General features: G+C 43.5%; 1 protein-coding gene across 3 annotated transcripts in view; it reads right to left on the bottom strand.

The window, feature by feature from the left end:
* Positions 1–704: 704 nt before the first annotated feature.
* Frmd6 (FERM domain containing 6) overlaps positions 705–26,743 on the bottom strand; it is an 88,331-nt gene continuing 62,292 nt past the window's right edge. For all 3 annotated transcript variants that reach the window (XM_004649179.2, XM_045154356.1, XM_004649180.2), the window contains 9 exons: positions 23,924–24,110; positions 20,839–20,994; positions 17,117–17,182; positions 16,205–16,273; positions 14,192–14,366; positions 10,468–10,803; positions 9,479–9,610; positions 5,392–5,483; positions 705–3,589 (listed from right to left, as the gene is read on the bottom strand). In XM_004649179.2, coding sequence (XP_004649236.1) covers positions 3,305–3,589; positions 5,392–5,483; positions 9,479–9,610; positions 10,468–10,803; positions 14,192–14,366; positions 16,205–16,273; positions 17,117–17,182; positions 20,839–20,994; positions 23,924–24,110 — 1,498 coding nt within the window. In that variant the 3' untranslated portion in view covers positions 705–3,304. The remainder of the gene's footprint in view (positions 3,590–5,391; positions 5,484–9,478; positions 9,611–10,467; positions 10,804–14,191; positions 14,367–16,204; positions 16,274–17,116; positions 17,183–20,838; positions 20,995–23,923; positions 24,111–26,743) is intronic.

Genomic DNA, 26,743 nt, shown 5'->3' with positions numbered 1-26,743 from the left:
TGGCCTTCACATTTCCCCCTCGTGAGTGCAACCACTTAAAAGCAACATTCCAATGATGACAGTTCTAAATTGAAGTTATTTTCATTAAAAATATTTTGAGAAGCAGTTCTCTGCTTCACACTAGGAATGCACAGTGGCCGCCACAATCTCATGGACTTTAAGATGCTTAGAACCTTTGTTTTTTCATTTCTAACTTGACAGTAACAATATTTTCTGCCTTATAGGAATATGAAGATTAAAATGAGGGTCAGCACATGAAGTTCTAATACAAGACACACAATGCCTAGCATGCCGAGTATGTATGTGATTGTCACTGTCACCATGAGGGCTCTTTTGCTTGGAATTTTACCAAATGGCATCTTCAGATTGCTTTTAATATATTCCCTTTTGGGACAGAAACACAAAACAAACATATGACACTTTTTAAAAAAAATTTTATTTTTAGTTATTTATTTGACAGCAACAGACAGAGCAAGAGAGAGAGGGAGAGAATGGGTGTGCCAGGGCCTCCAGCCACTGCAAACGAACTCCAGACACATGCACCCCCTTGTGCATCTGGCTAACATAGGTCCTGGAGAATCGAGCCTTGAACCGGGGTCCTTAGGCTTCACAGGCAAGCGCTTAACCGCTAAGCCATCTCTCCAGCCCCCATATGACACTTTTTATATGCTTCCTGCTTGCTTGAAAAGTCCAATAAAAGACACTTTAAAGGCAGAAACAGTTAACTTTATTGACTGCTAATCTTATCATGAAACACCTATAAGAAATAATTACAAAACAATGTAGTTCTTTTTTTTACATACTTTTGGTATCACCCCAATATGACGATCCTTTCACAGAAAGGATTATTTACAGCTTATGCAGATATAAAGCTCTTTGTTGCAAATACAAATGTAGATGGCATGTAGAGGCAGAATACCAAATTGGTATACTTACCAGCCATGGGTATGTAACAAGTGCAGAATACATGAAAGCTTTATACCTTTCTTTTCCTTTATTTTTAAAAACAACTTCCAAATACAAAATGTAGATTATTCAAAGTGGATTTTCATATACATATTTATATATACATATATATACTATTCAGCTGTGAACAGTGGGTCAGAAAGCAAAAATGTTCCTAGCAGGTTTCATGTTTGAAAATCCTCAAGACTGTTTACCAATCCAACTAGAAAGAGGGTGTGCAAAACCACCAGCAATGCTGGCAAAACCCTGAAGAGCAGATTTTTGCTAAAGGCGAGAGAAAATAAACCACAAAGTGTTAACTGTTCAATTCAATAACCTTTGCTTTACCTTTTCAAGAAATGCTAAGGGTTATGGAAACACACTGTGCATTGTGACCTGGATTCCTTGGAGTATGAACTTCACCAGGATTTGCCTCTGAGCATCTATAGGGAATGGAGGATTATTTAATCATTCAGAATAAGAGTCATTAAGTGATCCCTTTGTACTTTTATCCTTTTATACAGATACTTTTATACATTCTGACACCTGAAACTTTGGTTCTTTTAAAAGCATCTGACAAAAGAAAAATAATTTCATGACCATATAACTGCAAAGAACTTATTTTTCCTTCTAAAGTGTCATTTGTAAGTAACTGGACAAGGTCTGTCCATGCTGTGCACAGGAGGGAAGCATGGGGTGGGGCATGCTTGTGGTCACCGTTTGTTTTATAATACTGACTCCCATCCACAGGGAACACTGCTTATGTTCTGCTGTACTCTAAATCTATTTCTTTGTTACTTGAAAACATAATTTTGTACAAAAATATGAGCTTCTTTAGAAAACAATAGTCTTTTAATAAAACCTGGCAGATAGCAAAAATGGTATATCAAAATATGGTAAACAAATGTTGTAAAATACTAAATCATTAAAAACATCTCATAGAAAGACATTGTGCTATGAAGTTCTCTCCTGAAGTGCGAGCAACGTTTTCCCTGTACATCAAAAGGCTGGTAATTCTCCTGATTTGCTTCCATTTCACACCCTAACAGCAGCATGGCAGTCACGGTCTGAACAGTGGCTCTTTCTCATGCACTGACTACTCCCTCTGTCTACTCCAGAATCAACAAAAAGACTTCTCCTGGGCCAGTGTGTGTCAGCCCTGTTGCACTTCAGCATCTTCTGGAAACTTTAAAAGAAAAGGCAGTTTTACCTGGGTCCCACCCATGACAGACTGAATTCATTGGCCTGGGTTGGGACTCAGACTATTCTATTATGCAATCAGGGCTGAGAATCATGGCCAAAGGCACGCGAGGAAAGTCACTCTTAACTCTACATCATCTTTGATTGTCTCTCGGTATTATTCATTCAGTGAAGCACCCTCTACATTAGAGAAATTCTATGTAAGGAAGATAGTCATGGAAGTCAACATGAAGACTCACTAACCTTTAAACATATGTAAGCACAGTCCCAGGTACTTATATATGTAGAACATATACATACAGTTAGGGTATATTGGGCAGACATAAGATAGCATTACCACTACTTGTTCTTCATAATTAAAAAACAACAAAGAAAAATACCACCAAACACAAATACTTTCTAAGACATTACCATTGTTTTAACAAACACCAGTTTTGTAAACTCCACAAAACGTGCTATGTCCAAGCACAAGCGAATCCCAGAACTTGCTGGGAGTGTGATGCAGTGGACATGACGCGGTGGGCATGAAACTTACACAGGCATCCCTGCACAGTCTTCCGGTTATTGCTTCGTTCACTTCTTCTGGATTCAGATGGGCACATCTTTGGCTTGCTAGAACCACATGACTTCAACCACAATGTCAGTGTTCACTTTGGGACAACCTCTGTGAGGCAGTAATGGCTATGTAATAAGCAATGGTATCTCCACTAAAAGAAGAGAGAACCTTCCCTCTCTCCTCCCTCAAACCATGAGCATCTCATGAGGGAGTGGTCAATAGAAAAAAATAAAAAAAAACATTTACAGGCAAACAAGTAAGCTCATCGTATTTTTGTGATTAAAAAAAATGCACCTGAACTAGAAAACAACAAATGAACACACACACCACAGTCCAATACTCTGAAAAAAGCACATTTCCTTCCAAAGGGTCAATAAACATTTGGGCACTTGTCTTCCCGTACATTCTCTGTAGTCCTCTTACTTCTCTGCATAATACTTAAAGTGCAATTGTCCCAAGGCTTTTGTTTCCATCACAAATATTATAAAGAAAGAGCTAAGTCTGAGGTGAAGAAAATATGGCACAAGTTCTATGTGAAGAGCCTAGGACTTCCACGGCCTCCAGCAAGCAGCAGCTGCCCGCAGGGCTGCATGCAGGTGGACTTTATACAACGAACTCGGGGACTTCGTCATGAGTGAGATCCAGAGAAAAGTATTTGCTGGTTCTTTTAACTGGAAAAGCATCTTGGATATTGACACACTGCTGAGCCAAACAGCTGTTGCAGTAGAGGCCTTCTTCGTCCAGTTCATGGCCACACCCAAAGGTGTAACTCTGAGCAGTGTCCTGACACAGACCCGCGATGCGCAGGAAGTCTTTCTGGTACAGTCTGATGTCATCAAGGCTCAGGCTGTGGCGATCAGTGGAAGTCTTTGGTTTTCGACATATGGTCTGCAAAATAAGGGAAGGCTGAGAACACTTCAAAAATATAGACTAAGTGAAAAGGTAACATATATACCCAGAAAAGAGAGATGCTACAAAATGTTAAGTAATCCTTACCCATGGGAAAGTGGCTTTCAGTCAATGCCCTCGGAGCAGTGAACATTCACTGAACATTTCCTATGTGCTGGGGCTGATCTACGTATTCACGTAGACACCATCTAGCCTTCATTCCTAACAGCCCCACTGATACACAAATCCCACAGGAATCCAACTATGCCTAACATTTCAGAAGTCAAGCAACTGCCGTAAGGGAAGGTTATGAAGGTTAAAATACTGGTTTTTCTCACTAGGATATGGCAATTCAATTTGGCAAACTCTTGTGCTAAGCACTGTTAATATTTTAATAAGAAGCAGAAAAACAAACCAATTATTACTCAAGAAACACAGTTTGAAGTAGGCTATTTCAAATAGCCCTAATTCCTAGGTAGAATATAATGTGTTCTTGGTGCTAGAAAGGTCTGGAAGGAAGTACTCTTGATGCTTCTGAACACTCACAAACTCCATACAGAGGTGGTGGTAGATTTCTGCAATTCACTTATTGTCCCAAGTGGTATGGAGAAAATGTCAAGAGGTTAAGAAATGGTTCAGGTAATAGCATGAATATTTAGTGGGTTATTTAAGGAAACATAATAGGCATTCTATCTCTAATTCTGCTGCTTAGCACCACAAAGGACACTTTGAAAAAGAGATCACACTTCAGCTAGACATAGGAGTACTAGCAGAGCAGTTTGCCAGGGTGCTGTGAAACATCTGAGTGACACCCACTGCACAGGGCGCTCCCTTACTCTGACCCAATCGTCCCAGGCCCCAGCAGAATTTCACACATGGAGTCACTTGGGCATTGCCACAAACCCGCAAGTATCCCCCACGCGGTAGTGTGGCATCTGTGGCTCACGAGCCCTGGGATCATCTCTGTTCAGTGATAACACTGGGTGCAGAGCGGGCGTGCTACAGCCAAGCAGACTGACTCTGGAGCTTGGGCTCCCATCAGTCACACCAGACATTCTGCTTTAAGAATTACTTGGGATTTTCAGAAAAATATTAAATAAATGTCACTTTCAAATTATGGCTACTTCAGTGGCAGGCGGGCAGGCAGGCAGACAGGAAGATCAAGTAAAAAAAGGAAGATACAGGTAAGAACTAAGGGGCAAAATGAGCCACATGCTAGAAAAAGAAATAGAAAAAGAAAGGAAGGGAAGGTACACTACACAGAGAGGGCTCAAGAGTGACAAGGGAACGTGTGCTCAGGAAACAGCAGGTGGGATGAGCTGCAAATGAATCTAGATGTTGATGGCATTTTGCAGGATTTTTCTTTATATTTTTTGACATGTTAATAGCTTAACCAGTAATCCACAGGTTGTCAAATGCTCCATTATCCCAACAAGAATCAAGGCCCAACAAAAATCTTATTCTTCCTTGTTGCTTAGGTCAGACAACCATCACTGACTGATACACACGTGCACACACGTGTACCACATTCTCATATCAAAGTTAAAAATCTGAAAAAAAAATCTGAAGACCATGGGCTTCCACCTACGTAGAGTGTACAACAGAGTACACAATTCATCCAAATAAAAAGCAACTCAAATTTAAGTGGAACTAGCAAACAAAATGAAAATAAATTCAGAATAAAATGAGGGGGTATGCATATAGGAAGAATGATCTCCTTGGACTCTTTTTTTTTTCTTTTTGCTCCAGTTATGCTCTAGCATACTCCAGTTTCTTATATTAAAGTTTCAATTCCTCATTACCTGTGGAAGGGAATCAGTACTCTGTCCACGAAGTTTGACAACTGTTTCTGAAGAGCTGGAGGTGGAAGAACCAATTTCTTTTACAATCAACCCTGAAGTAAACAGAGAAAATAGGCAATGACTACTCAAATTATTCATGCCTCCTGCCACATATCTTGATATACATCACTATCAGGAATGACAGTGACTATGAAGGAGAGTCTCGTGGTGACTCCCAGGTGGCTGACAACCAACAGAATGGCATGATCCTCTTGTAGGACAGAGGTTAGTGAGAAAAGGCGAGGCTGGAGTGGAGCAGGAGTTTAGGAGTGAGTTAGACAAAGAGCACAGGTCCCTTTATGGTACCTCAAAGTCTCTCTTCCCTGCCTCACATACCACTGTTTGCCTGTGGAATACTGACTGATATAGCCTTGCAGCTCTGGTTCTATGCGGACGTACATGTGAGGTATGGGGACCCTGGGCCTCTACAGTCAACCAGGCTGGGGCTGGAATCCACCTAAGTCGTTTACTAGCTGCGTTCCTGGCCCAATTACTTAGCCTGCCTGAAACTCACTCTCCTCTTCTTATACGATGGTGCTGATAATCACTAGTGCTTTGATGGTGATGAAACAGCAGAAGCACCTGTCACAGCAGATCCTAATGGGAAGTCAGCAAGATGGAGGCTGCAGGGAGAACTGGACTGGGTCTCTGGGCTCAGCTCAGCACAGCCTCTAATCACCTCAAGGGCCCTGGGATATCCTAATCAATTTTCAGAACCAGAAAACCAGAGCTGATACATTTCCCTGCCAGACTGCAACTTGTGAGTGAAATACTTCTTCAAGAAATGTTTCAGAAGCTAATTTTACCAACAGGAGCTGAATGTGAGAGTGACCTCTGCAAATATTCCTGTCAATAGATGAAGCCAGTGAGTAGGGCAAGCCTTACATGTACAAGGTGTAATGATCATACAGAGGAACCTGGAGTAAGGTAATTTTTATTCTGATACTACAGGTGGCCTGCAGAAATGACTTAATTTTTTTTTTAATATTTGTTTTTATTTACTTGAAGAGTGGGAGGGGAAGAACTGGCACGCTAGGATCTCTAGCCATTGGAAATAAACTCCAGATGCATGTACCACCTTGTGCATCTGGCTTCTGTGGGTCCTGGGGAATTGAGCCTGGGTGCTTTCGTTATCTCCCCAGCCCCAGATATGGTTTCTTATGTTCTACTGTTTAATTCTGTTAATACTGTTAATGTGCTTTGTTCATATGGAGGATTCCATAGTCTGTTCAAGTGAAACATAAAATGTAAGGCCATTCCTGGCTTATGTGTAGGTAGTAGAAGAATAGGAGCTACTCATGCTTGGGGGTGGCCCCACCTGAGAGAGACAGACCTGAGTCTTCTGAACAGCCTTAAACCCCAAAACTCCCATGGGTTGTGCACTGGCTGGCATGTGGTGTGACTGATTCCTCGTGGTTCTGTGGCAAGTGTGCTCTTGGTCCTCATGCCTGTGAACACGCTTCCCAAAGCCCACATCCACCACTGACAAAGCCAGCTCTGAAATTCCTCCCATCACACTCTAGAAAGACAGACAGAGTGGCAGTCCTCACTTGTACTCAGCCTGAGCTCAAGGTTTAAAAAACAATGTTTACTTGATAGAGAAGCTAGAAGACTAGGATGATGCAAGGAAGAAAACAGAAGCGTTCATAAGCCTATTGCACTCAAAGAAATTTTATAAACATTTTTAAATTAAATAATTTTTATATAATTTGTGCTCCCTTCCTTACCTATCTTTCTTATATTATTAAGTACTCTTAATAATCTAACGTAAAGGCTGCTGTGTAACATTCCATTGTATGATTAGAATATAATCTAACCACTGTTCTTTTTTGGCTTTTGCTATTATATATATGTTTTATTAAGCATTAATTTTTACACAAGTACCCTATTTAAAATTATAAAATCCACAGCCTTAAAAAACTGAATACAAACACACAATAAAGAATCGAGCTATCCCTTTCCATGGCATTTGGCATATACAATGTTAGACTACTTTATACAAACTAACACATAGAACTTCCCATGTGTTAATCATGTGCATATCTTTGTGAATTTCTATTTAATACATACTGAAGTTTTTCTATATAGTCTCAGGGTGGCCTCAAACTCACAGTGATCCTCCTACCTCTGCCTCCTGAGTGCTGGGATTAAAGGCCTGCACCACCATGCCCAGCCAAACTCAAGTATTTTTGTAAAGAGCAAATTCAATATGATAAAGCAAATGGGCATGAACAGGCAAGGTGTGGCCTAGGAACACAAAGTAGGTCTAATATCATGAGTCAGTGTAGTTGAGGGAGAAGATTCTCCACAACACAAGTGGGTTGGCTATGTTCTGGGCTGTGCTGGCTGGCTGAGCAAGTAGAATTCTGCAATGAAAGATGCTTCATGCTTCTGCACTAACAGTCAGGATGACAAAGAGTGTTGCTTATATCTGATACATGGTGCCTGACACTCACGAGAGGCACATGATCTTGCTGGGACAAAGACAGGCTACCCTAGCAACAATGAGGCCCGTGGTGATTTGAATGTGGAATGTCCTCTGTGGTCTCATGTGTTTGTGATTTAGGGTCACACTTAAACAGCAGCTGGAGGAGCCTTTGGGAAGTGGAACCTTGCTGGAGGAGGTGTGTCACTGGGCCAGGCTTTGGGGTTTTGCAGCGCAGGCCTGCTCGCCAGTGCTGGCTGGCTTCTACTTTCTGCTTCCTCTGCTGTGTGGAGATGTGAGTCCTGACTGGCTGCCCTTGCCATGCTCTCCCGCCACGATGAAACTCCTCAAAATCCGAGTCAGAGTTCAGCCCTTTCCTTCCATAAGCTGCTCCTGCTCAGGTGTTCTGTCCCAGTGATGAGAAGGGACCTGTCATATGGCAGTACTGGAACAAAGCTGGATGAGAAGCACAAAGCACTTGCACATTATGGGCTCCCTGACGCATATTTTCCTAAAGAACAGAGACTATTTCATGACATGTGACAAAAGCACACAGAGGTGACTAATATTTATTGTTTTTTGTTTTTGGTTTTTTGAGGTAGGGTCTCACTTTGGTCCTGGCTGACCTGGAATTCACTATGTAGTCTCAGGGTGGCCTTGAACTCACAGTGATCCTCCTACCTCTGCCTCCTGAGTGCTGGGATTAAAGGCGTGTGTCACCATGCCCGGCTAGAAGTGACTAACATTTAAAACAAACTTACACTGCTTACTTTCACACTGTAGAAACATGCGTTATAGACTATCACATAAACTTTGAATGGTGTTACCATGATTGTAAATTTTCTGGAAGAATTCATGCAAGTGTGGAGTTTAAGAGTGTCTAAGTCAGCTGGGTGTGGTGGCGCATGCTTTTAGTACTAGCACTCGAGAGGCAGAGGTAGGAGGATCACTGTGAGTTCAAGGCCACCCTGAGACTACATAGTGAATTCCAGGTCAGCCTGGACCAAAGCGAGACTCTACCTTGGAAAGCCAAAAGCACAACACAACACAACACAACACAAAAAACCCAAAAAACACAAACCAAAAACACAGAGTTTCTAAGTCATCCCTGTTTGATATTTCTGCTTGCAGATTCTCTAGTATAATACAGTGGGGAACACAGGCCAAACCTGACTTCTCTTTCTAGCTATGGCGCACTTCTTTAATCCACTGGTTTTTCTCTTGGGTAAAAAGAAAAGGACCATACCAAAGAAAACCGTCTCCAAGGCCCATTCCAGATGTGTTATATAATTATCCAAGTCCATGGTTTAAAATTGTAAGGGAGGAGGTAACGAGACAGGAGGGAGAAAGGGAGGGAGGGAGGAAAGGAAGAAAAACCAACCAGCCAACCCATGACACAGAACCTGTTGTCCATGGCCTGGGCTACATATGGCAATGCCCATTCTGGTGCCCTCCCTCTCTTCATGGAAGACTCTTGGCCCTGTGACCAAGTGTCCTGAAAGGGCTCTTCTTCCAGCCCTGCATCTGGTCTAGAGCCCTCCACCCTCCTATTTTTTGAGGCACCTGCTTGTGGGCCCTGGACAACCAGCTACCTGAGGGGAAGAGCTTACGGTAGGAGCTCACCAGAGTGCCCGTTCAGCTTCCTCGACAGAAGCATGTCCTCTGTGATGTAGATGCACATGTCGGGGCTGACTTCCAGCGACTCTTCGTTCATTGGCTCCAGGTCCCTGGGATCATCCACCAGCATCTCTATTTCTGACAGAGAAAGAAGACATTTAAGAAATAAACTCCTGGGGCAATTCTCAATCCGGTATGACTTGCTCTCTTTTTATGTAGGATTGCTGTGTTACTTACACAGCCTCTCGTGCTATGAACTGATCATCACTTACTTTCTATTCTTTAAGAAAGATGTTCTATGGTTATGCTATGAGGACTGGGGCAAAGCAAGGGCTGCTGACACAGGCCCGGGGAGCAGGGCCTGATGATCCCAGCTTCCCGCAGCAGCTGCCCCAGGGCTGGAGGAATCCTACGGGAGCCAAACATGTTCTGCAATTTTTTTTCTTAACAGAGTCAATGTTTTGCTCTCTAAGCCTGAATGTGATAGCTTTTATGAGAGACAGAAACAAACACAAAGAATGCACACACATGTCCAGTTTAGCTGGCATGGCAGAGATCTACTGCTTTCTTTCAACAGAGCAACTTCCATGCTGCCAGGTGCTTTCTTTCTTTCAGACTCCCTATAGTTCTGGTTGTGTGGGAGTTACTGAAGAAACACTTCATGAATTAACTGAATGTTCCAGATATGAATCATTTTAGGGGAGGAGGGAGAAGTTTGAGATGCCTGTCGCCATAACTTGCCCTCTGCTCTGTGGTCCTAATCACAGCCTCATTTTCTCTGGGAATGGGAAATGCAGACACAAGGGCCGTGACACTAACATCCACTCCATAGCATCAGCCAACGCTGTGGCTGCAAAGGACCTCTCACAGCTGGACACAAGCTGCTGAACCAGGTCACATCTCAAGTCATCCTCCAGACATCTAGTCTTCAGGACCAATATGTGAAAAGCTACAGGGAAAATGGTAGCCAGCCACCCACGGGGCAGAGCTGTTACCGTCATCCTGAGAGTCTTCTTCCAGGCGGTCTTTGCCGCCACTCTCCACGCCGGACGTGTGGGAGCTGCCGTGGCTCGTCATGGAGCTGCAGGTCTTCAGCTTGCGGTGCAGGGCGCTGCCTGAGCAGCTGTCCTCTGGTCCCGGGTCCCGGGGTTTGGTGTCTGCCTCGATGCCCGAGGTGTGGGAGCTGCTGTGGCTCGTGGTAGAATGCCGAGACAGACGCTTATGCTTCACACTGCCCGCACTGCTCCCGCTGGCTCGTGACCGCTTTTCCAGCTGGTCCATGTCAAGGTCCAGGTTGTCGCTAATGTACGATTCCCGGTACTGCTTCTTCTCTGTGCAGGAGAATACGGGTCATCAGCCCACTCACCCCAGAGGGTAGAGAGGCCTGGCTGGCTTAGGGAAACCATCAGGCTGAGATCAAGCGCAGCCTCACATTCTGAATATGGTGACTGGGAAGTGGTGATAACTCAATGGAGCTTGACTTGGGAGAGTAAAAAATGAGCAAGCACCAGCCCAGCAGCCTTGTGGGGGGAGGCGATGATTTAAACTGTCAGACATTAGAGAAGCAGGCTTGCTCAGTGATGTGGCGTGCCACTTTCTGTCTGCACACTGCGAGTGTTCCACAGTAAAAGGAGGTCACTGACGGAACATTTAACAAGTTCTGAAGCACCGTGACAGTACCATGACAGCCACTAATGTTATTTTGGTATTTTGCAAAGCTGTCAGATCACAGAATATCAGATATTCAAAGAATTCAAAAAAAAGTATCTCCACAGATAGGAAACAGTGTTATGGAGGGCTATTTAATAAATACAATTGTGCTCATCACCATTAATTTTATTTGTCCATTTGTTAAATTTGGTTCACTGCTGCTAAACGAAGATTTTCTTTCAGAGATTCTAAAATTTACCTTTTCATTAAGCTAAGGCTGTGAGGCACTGTAACCTGGACACGAGCCATCACTACTGGTTTAATGCTATACTCAGGAGGCCTCTGATTGGTAACAATTTCTCTGGCTTACATCACTGATGTTCTTTAATGCAATAGGTAAGACACTGGAAAGACAGGCATTAGCAAGTCCCTTGCATCAAATACTAAACTAATCGTTACCTAAAGACAGAGAGTTACAACTGAGCTGCAGATGTACTATTTTTGTGTTTTTAGGGAGAAAATTTAAAAGAAATGGTGTAGTTTTCTTGCCTTTTTAAGACCGATGAGAAGGAAATGCCAAAGACTAAGTTAAAAACAGACAGTGCATTTGAGGACTGTTAAGCTAATGTTATTTTAGGCAAGTAACTAATTAGGGTCCCAGGGGCCTGTTAATGGGCATAATTGTCTTGTTTCTTGGCTAAGTGAAAACACTCGCAGCCCTTCTGCTTCTGTCAAGCAGAACCCTGCAGTGCAACCCTAGACAACCCAGATGAAATGGGTGGTGGGAGAGATGCCTCAGCATGCACAAGGCCTCCCCCTCCACCCCCTCACAGATGCCAGTCACCATCGGTGTGCCTATGTTTTTATTCTTTCTGCTTGTAAAAGCCTTGAGACAAGAGTTTTTTATTATTTTGGAAAATACTGCAGTGAATGTGCCCTTCTGCCCTGGGACCCAAGAACATAGTCTAGCTACTGTACAGGGAGTTTCTAATATACAAGGTATGTTTTCCTTCTCTTCTCTACCCTATGAAAGAGTTCTTGTGACCAGCTTTTATTATATTATGTCCAAATTGTACCTTAAACAAGGTGAGTGTGAATGAAATTTAAGACAAACATTCCTCCTTTTCATAAAGCTACTGTCAAGAAAATAGCTTTTCTGGTTAAAGTGACAAAGCCTTTACATGTGGGTGAAAGGATTCATTCCAAAGCTGACTGAGAGAAAGTTGCTTTGAAGCCTTCAGACCTGAAGACATCTCTAAGTAGAAAAAACTCTAAGCATATTTATTTTCTTTGTAAGAAAATAAGAACCCTCCCCAAATCTATCTATACTCTTCCAAACAAAAGATCCAACATATCTCTTTATCATTCCTTCATTCCCTTATTTGCTGTGGTTTGAATGTTTGTTCCCTCCTAAAGTCTTGCTGAAATTTAACTACTGCTGTAACAGTCTTAATCTTTGGGACCTTTAGGAGGTATCGAGGCCATGAGGGTTCTGCCCTTATTCCTGGACTAATGATTATGGGAGTGGGTCTGTTATAATAGGAGGGTGGTCGTTTGGACATAAAATGCTCCCCCATAGGCTCATGTGTCCAAAAACGTGATACTCAGCTTGTGTGCTGTTTGGGAAGGTAGTGGAACTTTTAAGAAGTACAGCCTTGTGTTGCTCAGGGCATGCCTTAAGTGTTATAGCCTGGCTCCCCATCCTGCTGTTTCCTGACTGTGCTAAGGTATGACACAGGCTTCCTGCTCTGTCCTGTCATGATGAAACTGATGTCCTTTCATAAGCTGCTTGTGGTTGGGCATTGTGTGTCAACAATGAGAAGTAACGGACACAAAGAATCTGGCCCCTGTGACCCTCTCTCTCACCTTCTCTTTGTCTTTCTGGATGGTGCCCTGCAGGTCTCTCATCTTGGACTTCACAACATTCTTGACGTATCCCCCAGCCTGTGGTATTTTGTGCTGCACCACAGCAAACCAGACACCTACTCACTTCTGCCCTTAATGTAGTGAGTGTGGCAGTGGATAAAGCTCCGTTAACATGCTCTGTGGTTTTATGTTCAAACTGCAAGGCAGACTCACTAATTATTTTAGGCTCTCCAAGGGAATTTGCAGCCATCCAAATTACTAACATGCGATAGGCTGAAAGTTGATGGGATACATAAAGTTCTCCAAGTGCCATTATGGAATGAATGGGTGAATCTGGCAAATTATGGGCTCTATGCCTAACTAAGGTATAGTTTCTCACAGGCTCCCTTGGTGTTTCTGTCCCAAAGTAAATTCCTCTTAATGTTCATGTCAGCCTAGGGGTGATGTATTTGTTAGACAGTGAGTCATGGTGGGGCAGAAGCTACGGTTCTGTGGCAGTGGAAGCCAGTACACCTGACAGATCCACCCGTTTTTCCCTAGCCAGATGCACAGAGGTAGACAGCAGGGACTGACTGATGTTCTGCTCCTTGAGGAGTTATTGGAGAATCTCCACAAAAGGCCTCCTCTGGATGAGGAGAAGTCAGTCACAAACATCTTTAAGGTTATTTGGTTAGGAGGGGGGGGGTGGGTACATATTCTTTTTCTGCAGGAGAAAGGAGGTCTCAGTTAATACCTATTTAATATACAGATATAGGGCATAAACCTAAATCCTGAGCACCATGTATATACTCCAAGTAGAATCTAAATGGGTTACTTTAAGATTGACTACAGTAGAACTTGGCAAAAGAGTTATGTGACACAGCATTTCGGGGAACTAGAAGTTGTGGTACGTCAAATCCAAGAACTCTAGGTACCACAGTGGAAGACCAAGGGCTAACCATGCGATGGAGACCCTCAGGTTGAAATGTGAGCCCTTTTGCAAAGCCTCTCAATCCAGGGCTGGGGAAACTCTGAGAAGGTGGAGCCAAGTGACTGGTATAACACAGAGACTTAGAGCTGCCGTGGAGGTTGATGGACCTCTGTGCTGCCGTGCCAGTGGAACCGAACTTGGAGTTTGTTCTACAGGGGCTTAAGATCTCTGCTCCGGGCAGCCGCACTCCCCCCGCCCCCACGGGGATCTGCACTGCCCGCCGGCCAGCTCACCTTCGTTCTCCTCCAGCTTGCGGAGGTGGCGCAGGACAGGCTGCAGGTTCATGTAAAGGCGGTGGCTGTTACTCAGAAGCTGCAGGAGGTGGCGGGAACGTGTGGGGCACCCTGTGTAGTACACAAGCTTCCTGGCCGAGGGCAGGCCATCTGGCAAAATCTCAAACTTCTTGCCCTGTGTAGGGAAATCATGAATCCAAATTAAAGAAGAAAATTCAGATATAGCAGTGTCCCCTTCATTTTATTGATTAAGGAAAACTACAGCTTCCAAAATAGACATATAAAGCTCCACTTAGAATTCCCCAAGGGATTAACTATTGCTTTCCTCTTCAGAACTGTCACAGGATAGAGGATCACCAAACATAGGGCAGCATCTATGTAGCCAAGGTGCCCAGGAAGCGGTAACTGTGTGATACAACCAGGATACGCTTGTCTTCTCTGGCTGCTTGGGTGACTGGGTAGGGCCAGCATGACAGGCCCCTCGGATGCAAACCCCACACCCTAACTCGGCAAACAGACAATACATTCTACAAGAGATTGACACACACTTAAATGTTTATTAAACATTTGCTTTACGTGTGGCACAAAAGGGGCTGTGTGCTAGAAAAGAAGCAGTGAACAAAATGAACGAGGACCCTATCCTCATGAGCTATATCCCAGTGGAAAAGTTTGCAAATAAACAAAATAATCACAGTTCATGACAAGTCCTGAGAAAGAAATAAACAAGAGTAATGATAATGAAGAACACAGGACACCTATTACAGAAAACTCTAGCTGGACAAAGGAGGGAGCTGGGAGTGGGAAGGAGAAGGAATGACTAACAGTGGACATAGCAGATCTTCAGGTCTACAGTGAGGGGTATAAACTCCTAAGCTGAACACGAGGTCAGGAAAGGTGCCTCGCGGTGATGTGATGTTATGGATTCTTCCATTTTATGGATGAGTTGAACAGAGTTAGAAAGGCTATCGTAGATAAGAATACCTCAGAGTTGCTACAAAGCAGTGGATGCTTGGGTAGTCCAGATAGGGATGGAATTCACACTGCAGTCTCAGAATAGCCTCAAACTCAAGGTGATCCTTCTACCTCTGCCACACTCCAGCAAGGTGGCTCAGCCCCTATCTACACAGGCCTTCCATCCTGATGAGAGGAAGGAGGGGCTGCACAACCTTAGTTTTAATTTTTGTCTAATTATTTTTGAACAGAACAGAATTACGATATTAGTGACCACCAGATAGATACAATGTCAACTACAAAACAGAGCCTACCACAGTGGACACGGCTGGCAGAGTGGAGATGCGCGAGGAGTCAGGAACTCTCTCATCCTCAAGTCTAAAAGTGAAAGTACTTTTTCTGTTCCCTTCTGTGAACTCCTCCTTATAATGATTAGCCCGGCTTACTAGGAACATCTTTTTACATCACTCTTTTAAAAAATAATTTTATTTATTTTGAGAGAGAAAATCAGAAAGAGGCAGACACAGAATGGGCAGGCCAAGGCCTCCAGCCACTGAAAATGTACTACCGACACATGTACCCCCTTGTGCATTTGGCTTATGTGGGTCCTGGGGAGTTGAATCTGGGCCCTTAGGCTTTGCAGGCAAATGCCTTAACTGCTAAGTCATCTCTCCAGCCCTACATCATTATTCTTCACTCAGGCCAGCCTCCATGGTAAGAGTAACTTACCCTGAGATCATGGCTTCTGTTTTCCTATTCCACTGCTATAGCTCATTTTTCCCAATTTTGAACTCATCTTGTACTTTTCCCACAATAACTTATGGCAATGTGGTAAACAACAAGTTACAATGTAAGATTATTTGATCTTAAGTTCACCATGAGAGAGTAATGACCCAGATAATGAGAATATAAGAAAATAAAGTGTCAACAGCTCCAATTCTTTTTTAGAAAGTGACTTTTGCACCTGACAAAATATTTTAAAAATAAAAACAAAATCCCAAAAGCTCTCAAAAAGGAACAACTCATTATGAGATTACTTTCTTCTAGTTAGTTTAAACTTACCACAAACACCAATTTCCCAACATTTGTCCAAGGGAAATCATAAAGTAACTGTTTCTCCTCTTCAAGGTTCTGTGGAAAGAGTGACAGTGCAAACAGAGTTAACAGGAAATGTGACAGACTCTCAAAATGGCTCTGGTTTCTCTCTTAGAAAACTAAAGCTCAGTAATTAAAATCTGAACACGGTCTCCAGCTCTCTTTGGAGAAGGGCAGACAGTAATTAAAAGATTGGTGATAGGATCCTGCGGCTTCCAGTTCCTGTGTGACTGCATCCACTGACCCTCTGAAGACAATCTTTTTCCCTCTGGCCTATCCCTAAATTTAAATAAAAAGTCCAAAAGACTCAGGCATTCTAGAGATGTGGGAAGGGACTGAGATTTCATAATTGGATACTTTGCCTACATCACAGGTGAGACAATCCACTATATTCCATGCAGAACTATTCTCCCTTCCTGGTAGGTAGCTATGTGATTATCACCATCTCACTTGCAAAAAGGATGAGTTACTACTTATTCATGGGACAAGTTTTCTCTGAAAACTGCACTGGAAATTAAAGCATTTGGCTAAGAGCCATATTAAAATGTCCTTTTTCTTTCCACAGTTCTTAGATACACCAGAGGATGAAACAGAACACTGAAAATCAATGACATGAAATGTTTAGATAGGAACATTCTGTTGTGAGGGGTGGACCAGATCGGATCTTGGGGATCAATGTTTTCTATTCTAGGGGATTCACTATATTGTCAAGGAGCAGGCAGAGTCCCTCAGTCTGTCATCCTACGTCATTCACCTCTGTGCTGACAAACAGGAAGTGAGGACTGAAAAGATCCCTGAGCCAGTGAAGGCACCACACAGGCGGACAACTCAATTAAGACCTGGTTAATAGCAGCTGACACTCTTTTCTCATTCACCAACCTGGAAAATCTGTATTCCCCGCATGGTCAATCCCAGGGTCAGTGAAGCTTCAATTTCCCTTTTATCCTGTAGGAGTAAAAGTTTACAAAAAATCATTTTCTTCTACATCAAACAACTGAGCACCAAAGAAACATTTCAGAATTGGAAAGATTGTAAAATCATTTTGCCAAATCTTTCCATATGAAAACTTTGAGCACATATTAAAACAAGAATGATATAGTCTCTCAAAGTTTTAGTGCTTCATTATGTTATGCATTCTCACTTCTGATATTATCTAAATACTTGTGTTGTTGAAAACTCCAACAGATGAGAGTAATTTTCTTGCCCTTCCATCATTTGCTTCCCCCCTTCCATATTTTGCTTACCCCTTGCTTAGAGATTAGAATCCTGAACTAAATGTCCTTGCCTGAGACACATTAGACTTTAAATGTTTACATTTATGTAAATTTTCCAGTTCCTTAACCCTAACAGCAAAAGCCGAGACAAGTGACCATTTAAGAGACAAGTGACAGTTAAGGCTCTCTCTGATAAAGTCAGAGAAAAGTTACAAAAGCTTTTATGTTCAGTTAGTTTGGAAATACTGATTAAAACAGAAAACATTTATTTATTTGCAAGCACAGAGGACAGAGAGGGAATGGGCACACCAGGGTCTCTAGCCACTGCAATCGAACTCAAGATACATGTGCCACTTTGTACATCTGGCATTATGTGGATACAGAGAAACTGAACCCAGGTCATTAGGCTTTGCAGGCAAGTGCCTTAACTGCTCAGTCATCTCTCTAGCCTGAACACACTGATTTTTAGTTCACTTAATCATTACTTGCCTATATGATACACATTCTACTAGTTACTATAAGCTCTAAAATTTAAACTGCTGTAAGCACAAGGAAGATTTGGGCACATCTTTTAAGGAGTCATGTAATAAGCATACATAAGGCATAATGTTTTAAAATTACTAAGTAACAAATATTTTCATTCCAAAAAAAATCACAAAACAATAGGTGCATATATTCAGAGCCTCGTTAAGTTTAAGGACAGTTTCTCAGAAACACAGAAAGAAAAACTTGTAGAATTTTCTCTCTTGTCTGGCATAAAGAGAAGACATAGCCTATTTCTAACATTTCAATTATTTCTTCCAACTAATCTATTTTTGTCAAGAAAGGCACATGTACTATAAGATTCAGCAGGAGAATCTGATCCACTGCTACACGCATGAGGCTAATCTCCCTTCAAGACTGTCATGATGGCTTTCTGAATCAAGATGATGTCCATAAAGGTGCTAGCACTTCACATAACAGACGTGTTATGGGGTAGGTGCGGGGTAGAAGGGAACAAGACAATTTCTTCCATAATGTTCCCTGTTCTGGCTACCTTTTATCCATTTTATAAGCAGCCCCTAAAATAAGCATTTAATGGTTGCCACATGAATTCTCCAAAGAGTAAAAAAGGACCCATCAGGTAACTATACACCCACTCTAGTTATATTTCTAGAAAATGGCAACAAGCCATTTTCAATGCAATGTAGAAAAATTACACACTAAGCAAATTTAAAAACTTTTTTTGAACAAAGGCAGCAAGTTGAGCGTATCTATTTCACTAAAACATAGTGATTTCTTAATAGGATTCTATAACGTAGCCAGCTTGCCCAGCAAGTAAGGCCAGGAGCAATGATTATTTACTGAGCACTTGCTAATGCTGCAGGTACCCTGCCTCGTTATCCCAGGTTCATCCGGCCTTCATGGCACAACAGATGGCAGAAACATAGTGACAGCTGCCCAGGATCCCCAGGGCATCTGACTGCTATTTCATCCCCAAAGCCAGATTCTGTCCAACTTACCATTTATACTCCTAATACTCTTCAAAACGCAAACTTGACTGTCAAGCTTGTCCCTCATTGGCATTTTCCCACATACAGTGAGGTGTCACAAATGAAATCTCTCTCTTAAAAAAACAATGAGAGTCAGTCCTTTAGGAATTTAATCCAAGAGATCTTTTAAGACCTTCATTATGCCTTTCAAGATGGAGTAGCACAGGCAGTGAGAGAGCCACAGCAGGTACATGTTAGTCCATTACTGAGTTTTTGAACCAGATGGGAAGATTATACCCAGCAATACAATTACACAATTACAACCCCTTCTTCAATGGTTGAGTTATAATCCCACCACAAAGCGTGTGGTAGAGGAAAGTGAAGACGATAACGGTTCACAAACTGAACCTCATGCTTAACATGTAACAAGCACTGTTTTAACCATCCATCGATTCCTTAGTTTGCAGTCTAAAAGGCTGCAGAGTTAAGTAATTTGCCCAAGGTCACACAGTAAGCTGTTGTGGTTGGTTTGAATCTATGGCCCATAGATTTAGGCTTTTTATTTATTTTGGTTTTTCAAGGTAGGGTCTCACTGTAGTCCAGGCTGACCTGGAATTCACTGCGTAGTGTTAGAGTGGCCTTGAACTCATGGAGATCCTCCTACCTCTGCCTCCAGAGTGCTGGGATTAAAGGTGTGTGCCACCATGCCTGGAGATTTAGGCATTTTTGATTAAAATTAAACTTCTACTGAAGTCCCCAGCAGGCAAATCCCTGCTGCAGGTGGTGTGTCACTGGGGGTGGATCTTCAGTCCTAGTCGGTGTGGACAGAGCCAGTTTGAGCTCTGGCTGGTGTCTCTGTGCTTTGGATGCATGCTGGAGTTAGCCAGCTTCTTTTGCCATGATGAACTTCCTCTGGGTTTTTTAAACCTGAAACAAACCCTTTCCTCTCTTAAGCTGCCTCTGGTCAGATGTTTGTTCTAGCAATGCGAGACAACAAAGCCAGGCTGGGACTCAATCCCAGTTAGTAACAACTTCATCTCGCTGGGTTTTCAATCATGTCTTGAATACATAAGTGAGAATTCTATGTTTCTGTCAAGGAAACGGCACTTGTGGGAAGGGGTGAAGAGGAGGAGGTGGGGCTAGTGAGGACAAGAAGATGCTACAGTAGCATGAATGAACACGGCCTCCAATGCTGTTGGATGCCTGACCTCCACCCCAGGATGGAGAGGTGAGCTGGGTGCAGAGGTTAAAGAGGAGAGTGAGTACCTCTGAGCATGGGGAGTGTGCGCATCTGAAGCACACAGATTTTCTCACTGAGGAGCCTGGGGTGAACCCAGGCTCCACCACTTCGTTTTACAGCCTTAATGAGTTATTCAACCCTAAATCTCAAATTCCCTAGCCTATAAAATGAGTATTACAGTTTCTTTCTCATAGAGTAGTGGGGATGGGATTAGGATCAAAATACCTATGTACAAACATCAAACTGTTAATTAAAAAGTTGTAAAATGTGTGCCCAGTAAACACGGCACTCCATCAACATTAGCTGCTGAGTGATGGAGATAATGCTGGTGTGGCTGCACTGCTGAGAGTATTAAATAATATTCACCAAACAAGTCACAAATGTTACTCTCCAAAGTAGAGAACCACACTGAGGGAGGAGAAAAATAACTATTCCACAGATGTTGCAAAATCAGATTTCCCAATTTGTAGCCATCTGTGATCTATTAGAACCATTAACAATAATACTCCATCCTGCTTCTAGGCCAGAGTACCATCTCCTCCCAGATAGACCGGTGATAAGGGCAGTGCGCAAGCAAAGGAGCACATTTCAAACGTGTTATGGAGGAAGGCAGTGCCCAGAGTCCGGGTGGGGAAGGCGCACTTCCCTGCGGTGCCGTCCTCGTGGCTTCCCTACCTTGTACAGCCTGTAGTGATGCACAGCGACATCGTCCAGCCGGACGGCCTCTTTGATGTACTTCAGATGCGCCTCAGAGGCTGTCAGCGCGAACTGGTCTTTGTGCATGTTTGGAATGTGCTTCAGGATGTAATCCTTCCCCCTCTTGGAAACAACCTGTTAGGACACGAAGAGTATGCCATTCAACATTTGCTGAGGATGTCAGACCTCCTGCCGCCCCCAAAACGATGAAAGGGCGAGGAGCTAAAATAAGCCATTGTAAACTGGCAAATTTCCATTAGTAAATACTACTTTTAATCTGTTTTCACTATCTGTTATGTTTCTAGGTAGTAGCAGCCTAGTATTATAAGCTACAACATCCACTTAGCAGAAGCAAAATTTCAAGAAATATGGGGAAAAGTAGGTTCTCTTGGTTTTAGTTATAAGGGAAAAATCCCAAACTTGCATACAATTTCATATACTTCATAGTGTTTACTTGCAAAATGATGGGGACCATGAAACACATGTATGCCAGCCCATCTCTGGCTCTGGTTTCCACCTGACTTCTACAATTACAGCCACAGAGTGGGGGACTCTAAAGGCCCACTGGGGGAAGGCGGGAAATGGACTGGGAGGATGTCTCACACTGCCGGTTCCTGCATGAGAGGCTATTTGAATACTTATGAGGGAACACTTTTACCCCAGCATTTACAGTCATCTGCTGTGGCTTAGACCTTCATCAGACAGAAGTCAGAGCTTTCAGATGTGAAGAGTATATAGTATGCAACAGCTGCAGGCTAGGAGAAAGGTGAAGTAAGCCTTGGCTGACTTTAAGGGTTATAAAATGCAGGCAGAATGATGTAATGTAAGCAAAATAATGATTACAATTATGGGAATTTAAAAATTAGTGAACTTTTCATTTCAAACTGACTATGCCAATCTTTTCAGGTAACAAACACTATTCATAAGGACACCTAAGTGGGCGATTCTGGTGATGCCGAGGATTGAAAATCTTGCACCCTGGGTGCCATGGCACAGTATTTGGAAGCTCTTGAAATGACCAAGAATCAGTATCTATGAGAATGCTATACTGCCATGCAAGCTACACATCCCATGCTTCCTTGTCAACAGCTGAAACAGTAAGTCAATCAAAAACCTAAGGGGCTGTAGAAATGGCTTAGTGTTTATTTAAGACACTTGCCTACAAAGAACCCAACTTTGATTCCCCGGGACCCACATTAGCCAGATGCACAAGGGGGCGCACGCATCTGGAGTTCATTTGCAGCAGCTGGAGGCTCTGGCATGGCCTACTCACTCTCTCAAGTAAAGAAAGAAAAATATTAAAGAAAACAAAAAACTTGAAGCAGATAGACTAGAAATGGCCACAGTCAGGCCTGTTCCTTAGAGCACGTGGAGAAACGCTGTATTTACTATAGCCAAGGAATAAACATCTTAAGACAGAAGAACAGCACTCAGGGCCAGAGCCTTCTTGAGCAACAGAGGCCAAGCACCTAGTGGAGGGATCCCCACGTGGGCAGGCACCCAGTGAAGGGACCTCCACAGGGGCTGATCCCCAGAGTTCAGCAGTGAGCGAGCTGAAAGAGGGGGTGAGGCTTCACATGCTCAAGAACTGTAAGGAGCCTCAGCAGGTGAAACCACACAGCAAGTGTGCAGGCAGATCACTAGCTGGAGGCTGGCAGAGCACAAAGGTCAAGGTGCAGGACAAGCACAGAAGAAGCGGCGGTGTGGGGCGGCTGGGGCCTTATTTTAGACATCTTCTAGGTTGTGCTTGGGAGCCTGGACTTCACACTACAGGTGATAGGGGAGACCCTGAAGGTTTAAATCAGGGGCAGAGTCATCACAGCTAACAACTATGAGTAGCAAGGAGCTATTCCAAACAGTGCTGCTGGGAGCCGGGATCCAGGAAATGGCAGAAACTGATGAAGGGGGGAATGTAGTGAACACTGGGAAAAGCTAACAACAAAATCCAAGATCAAACAGGGTGATAGGCAACAAAGTGGTCACATCAGAGGATGCTACTATGGTTGAATGGGACAGGGAGAAGGCATGGTGACAAAAAGAGCTCATGTGACTCGGGTTTCTGGACAACTGGGCAAATGGCTCTGGTGCTGAGACTAGGAATACAGGGGTAGATTTTGCAGAGGCTAAGGGGAAGGAGGAAGTCTGACTTGGGGCATTCTGAGTTTGAGGCACGTAAGGATGAGCAACTATATCACTGACAGAGGGCAACAAAATAGGCAGCAGGAGGTTGTGAATGCATTGATTCGGATGAAATGTCCCCTTATGTTAATAGCTAAATGTCTAGTGCAACTACAACAAAAAAATCAGGGTAAGTAGAGAAAACTATTAGTAGACTCAGCAGTATAAAGGTCACTGGTGACCTCAGAGGTGGTGCTGTGCACAGACTGAGGGAAAGAGAGCAGATGGAAGAGGCCCGAGGAATCCCTAGAAAGGAAGAAGCAAGGAAAAACAAATACTTCCATCTGCCTTAACTTTCTTCAGCTTTTCTAAGAGAGGCAAGTGAGGTGCTGCTTTGTCAGGGACACGGAGATACCGTGTTCTGAGTGTATGACTGCAGGGGATGAGCCTGAGCAGGGGCCGGGGCCACAACAGAGAGGAGATTCAGTCTGCTTGGAAAGGATGGAAACCCAGCAGTCTAAGGTGTAGGAGGCGAGACCAATGGTACTGGAATGAACTACAACTTCCTTTTGAAGAACAAGGCAGCTCCTCGCCTGGCAGGAAAGGACACCAACGTCAGAGCCACACGTTGATTTAGATCTGTTCTCTTAGCCCAGGAAAGCTGCAAATGCTCTCATCTCTTAAGGAGTAAAAAGTGCAGCATGAGAGACAGTGATGGCCGTGTGCACGGACAGAGGTCTGGCAGGCTAAGCTCCCCTCCCGCACGCAGCAGGGCTGGCCAGGGTGCCTCTTCAGCTGTGAGTAGACAATGCACAAGGTGTCCTGTGTGCCGTGTGTCTTCCCTGTGACACGTGTATTTGGGCATCACGCGCCATTTCACTGGCCCCAGGCCACGTGGGTTCCCATGTCATCGCAGCGCGGATGAGAACCCGGAGAAGATGCGTACCCACGCGGGGAAGTAAGCCTCGGGCTCGAAGTACTTTCCGCAGTGCTTGTTCCTTTTGAAGTTCCCAAGATCAGCCTGCAGGGCAAAGGCCGCCAGCAGGAAGTAGGCCTCTTCGCGGAGCACACACTCCGAGTGCAGGACTTGTTTCCTCAGGTGCCAGTAATAATAGTATCTTGCTGCTCGGTCACTGGGAGAATAAAGGAAAACAGCGTCACATTTTGGTGACACAGGCAGTGGCCTGTAAACAGAACCCCTCTCCTGCTCTGCACCTGGTGGCAGGGGCCTCTGCTTCTGCTCCCTTGCCCTCCTCACTGGGACCTGATCAGGAGGTGGCCACGGTCAGAACTCAACATAGGAATGCCTGGATGGTTAAAATAGCATGGCTTCAACAAGGCTCACAGCATCTGATTCATTCAGAGGAGGGGGGAGTTCTGAAATGCTGCTCTTCAACATGGCGGCCATGTCCAGAGTGAGAATAATCACATTTGAAGCTAGCACAAAGTGTCTGCTCCCAAAGTATTTTGTTGTTGTTGTTGTGTATCATTGTTGCACGCACAGCACAGATGAGACCAGAGCTGCACAATCCTGGCTTTAATGTGCTGATGTTCTTTTTTATTTTTTTTTTTTCTTAGTGGAACACATTAAAATACTCTAAGGCCTTTAAAAAATGTATCTGTTTATATGGCCTTCTGGATGCGGGGGAGGAAGCAACCAATACTGTAGTGCTTTGTTGTATTGTGTTTCTTGATGAATGAACTGAGGCTTTCCTTAACCTGATTTTTGTTTTCTATGAAGTTATTTTATGGAAGGAACGGTTCTCATAGGCACATGTCATGACAATCATAATACTCCCCACAAAAGGAAATGCTCACAGCACACTCAATGCAATCCGCTGAGATCAAAAATAGACAGAGTGGACTGAAGAGATGGCTTATCAGTTAAGATTGCCTGCAAAGCCTGAGGACCCAGGTTTGACTCCCCCCCAGTACCTATTTAAGACAGATGCACAAGGTGTTGTATGCATCTGGAGTTTGTGGTGGCTAGAGACCCCATTCTCTCTCTCTCAAATAAATGAATAAAAATGTTTTGTTTTGTTTTTTTAAATAGATACAGTCTCCATTCCATACAGTAAGAAACAAGTGATGACAACAAAAAACTTGGTCAACATATACATACCCTCCCCCACCAAAACTGAAAATAAGAAATGGTCACAAGCAAAGGGCTGTGTTTATGATCAAGAAAAAAATGCACGAAGAAAACTGTGAAGGTAAATGTGTTTTAGGAGCTTACTGGCTTCATCATGTCAGGTGGAGTGTCACCTGAGGGCCACAGCTCATCAGGGGATGTAATACAAACATATGGTCTACTTTAACCAAGGCCAGGGTTAAAAAATACTTAAAAGTACAGCACTTGGGGCTAGAGATAGGGCTCAGCTATTAAGGCAATTGCCTTCCCTACCTAATGACGAGGGTTCAATTCCCCAGTACCCACATAAAGCTGGATGCGCAAAGTAGTACATGCATTTGGGGTTTGTTTGTAGTGGTTACAGGCCCTGGTGCACCTTTCTCTCTCCCTCCTTGCAAATAACATATTTTTTAAAAAAACAGGACATTTATGTCACCCTCCTTGGGACAGAGTACTTTTCTGGGTGCTTCTTTTTATAATGCTGACCACATGCTGCTCAGGTGGTTTATTATCCCTAGGGGGAAAAGGCAGAAGGAAGGGGTGAATTACCATTCATTTGCCCCAAGGGGTTAATTAGTGCACAAGTAATATATTTTTCTTCTTCCCCAGGCAGGGCATTTTACCACAGCCAGGTAAATTGGATGAAAATTTCATATAAGCTGAGACTAATTAGTGAAGGTTTTTAGCCTTTAAAAACATTTTTTATGGACCAATACTTGTTACTCTTTGGTTTGCATCTGGCAATGATACAGAGAATCTAGAGCTAATTTTCCAAATATTTCTTTTCTCTTTCATATGGAGTTTCCCAAAGTTTAAAAGTACAAGGGAAATGGTTTGTGTTTCATGTATCTGCCAAGAAAGTCACCTCTGAATGTTTCCTAGCACTGAGTCCTATACCAAGGAAGAACTAAGGCTTAAAAAGAGTGAATTCTGAATTGACATCATGAGCACAGCAATGTTCAGGCACCCATTTCTGGAAAAAGAGTCAATGGCCCCCTTATCAAGACACATGCTAGACTACCACAGACTAGCTCCACCGGGCTTGTTCTTAATTTTAAAGCTATTAGTAAGAGCAGAAGCCAGACCCCAAATGTAAAAGGAACAGCAGGCTAGCACAAAGACCATGGACTTTGTAAAAGTGTCTCTGCTTGTATCCCAAGTTTGGAAGAGGATAGAATCCTTTCATTACTCTCTCCTGTGTACGACAGACCCCCACTTGGGGACTAATTGTTAGTGAAAATGTGGAGTAAACAAAATGTGGCTAGGCATAGTGGCACAAGCCTTGAATCCCAGCACTCTGGAGGCAGAGGCAGAAGGATCATGGAGAGTTCAAGACCACCCTAAAACTATGTAGTGAACCCCAAGTCAGCCTACAGTGAGAGCCTTCCTCAAAAAGAGAGAGAGAGAGAGAGAGAGAGAGAGAGAGAGAGAGGGAGGGAGAGAGAGAGATGGAGAGATAGCTTAGTAGTTAAAGCACTTGCCTGTGAAGCCTAAAGACCCAGGTTTGATTCCCCAGGGCTCACGTAAGCCGGATGCACTGTTGTGCATGCACCTGGAATCCATTTGCAGTGGCCAGAGGCCCTGGCACACCTATTCTCACTGTCTGTCTCTCTCAAATAAATACAAATAAAATAT

The sequence above is a fragment of the Jaculus jaculus genome, chromosome 7 (assembly GCF_020740685.1).
Source record: "Jaculus jaculus isolate mJacJac1 chromosome 7, mJacJac1.mat.Y.cur, whole genome shotgun sequence".
NCBI lineage: Eukaryota > Metazoa > Chordata > Mammalia > Rodentia > Dipodidae > Jaculus > Jaculus jaculus.
This window is presented reverse-complemented; position numbering and strand designations above follow the sequence as displayed.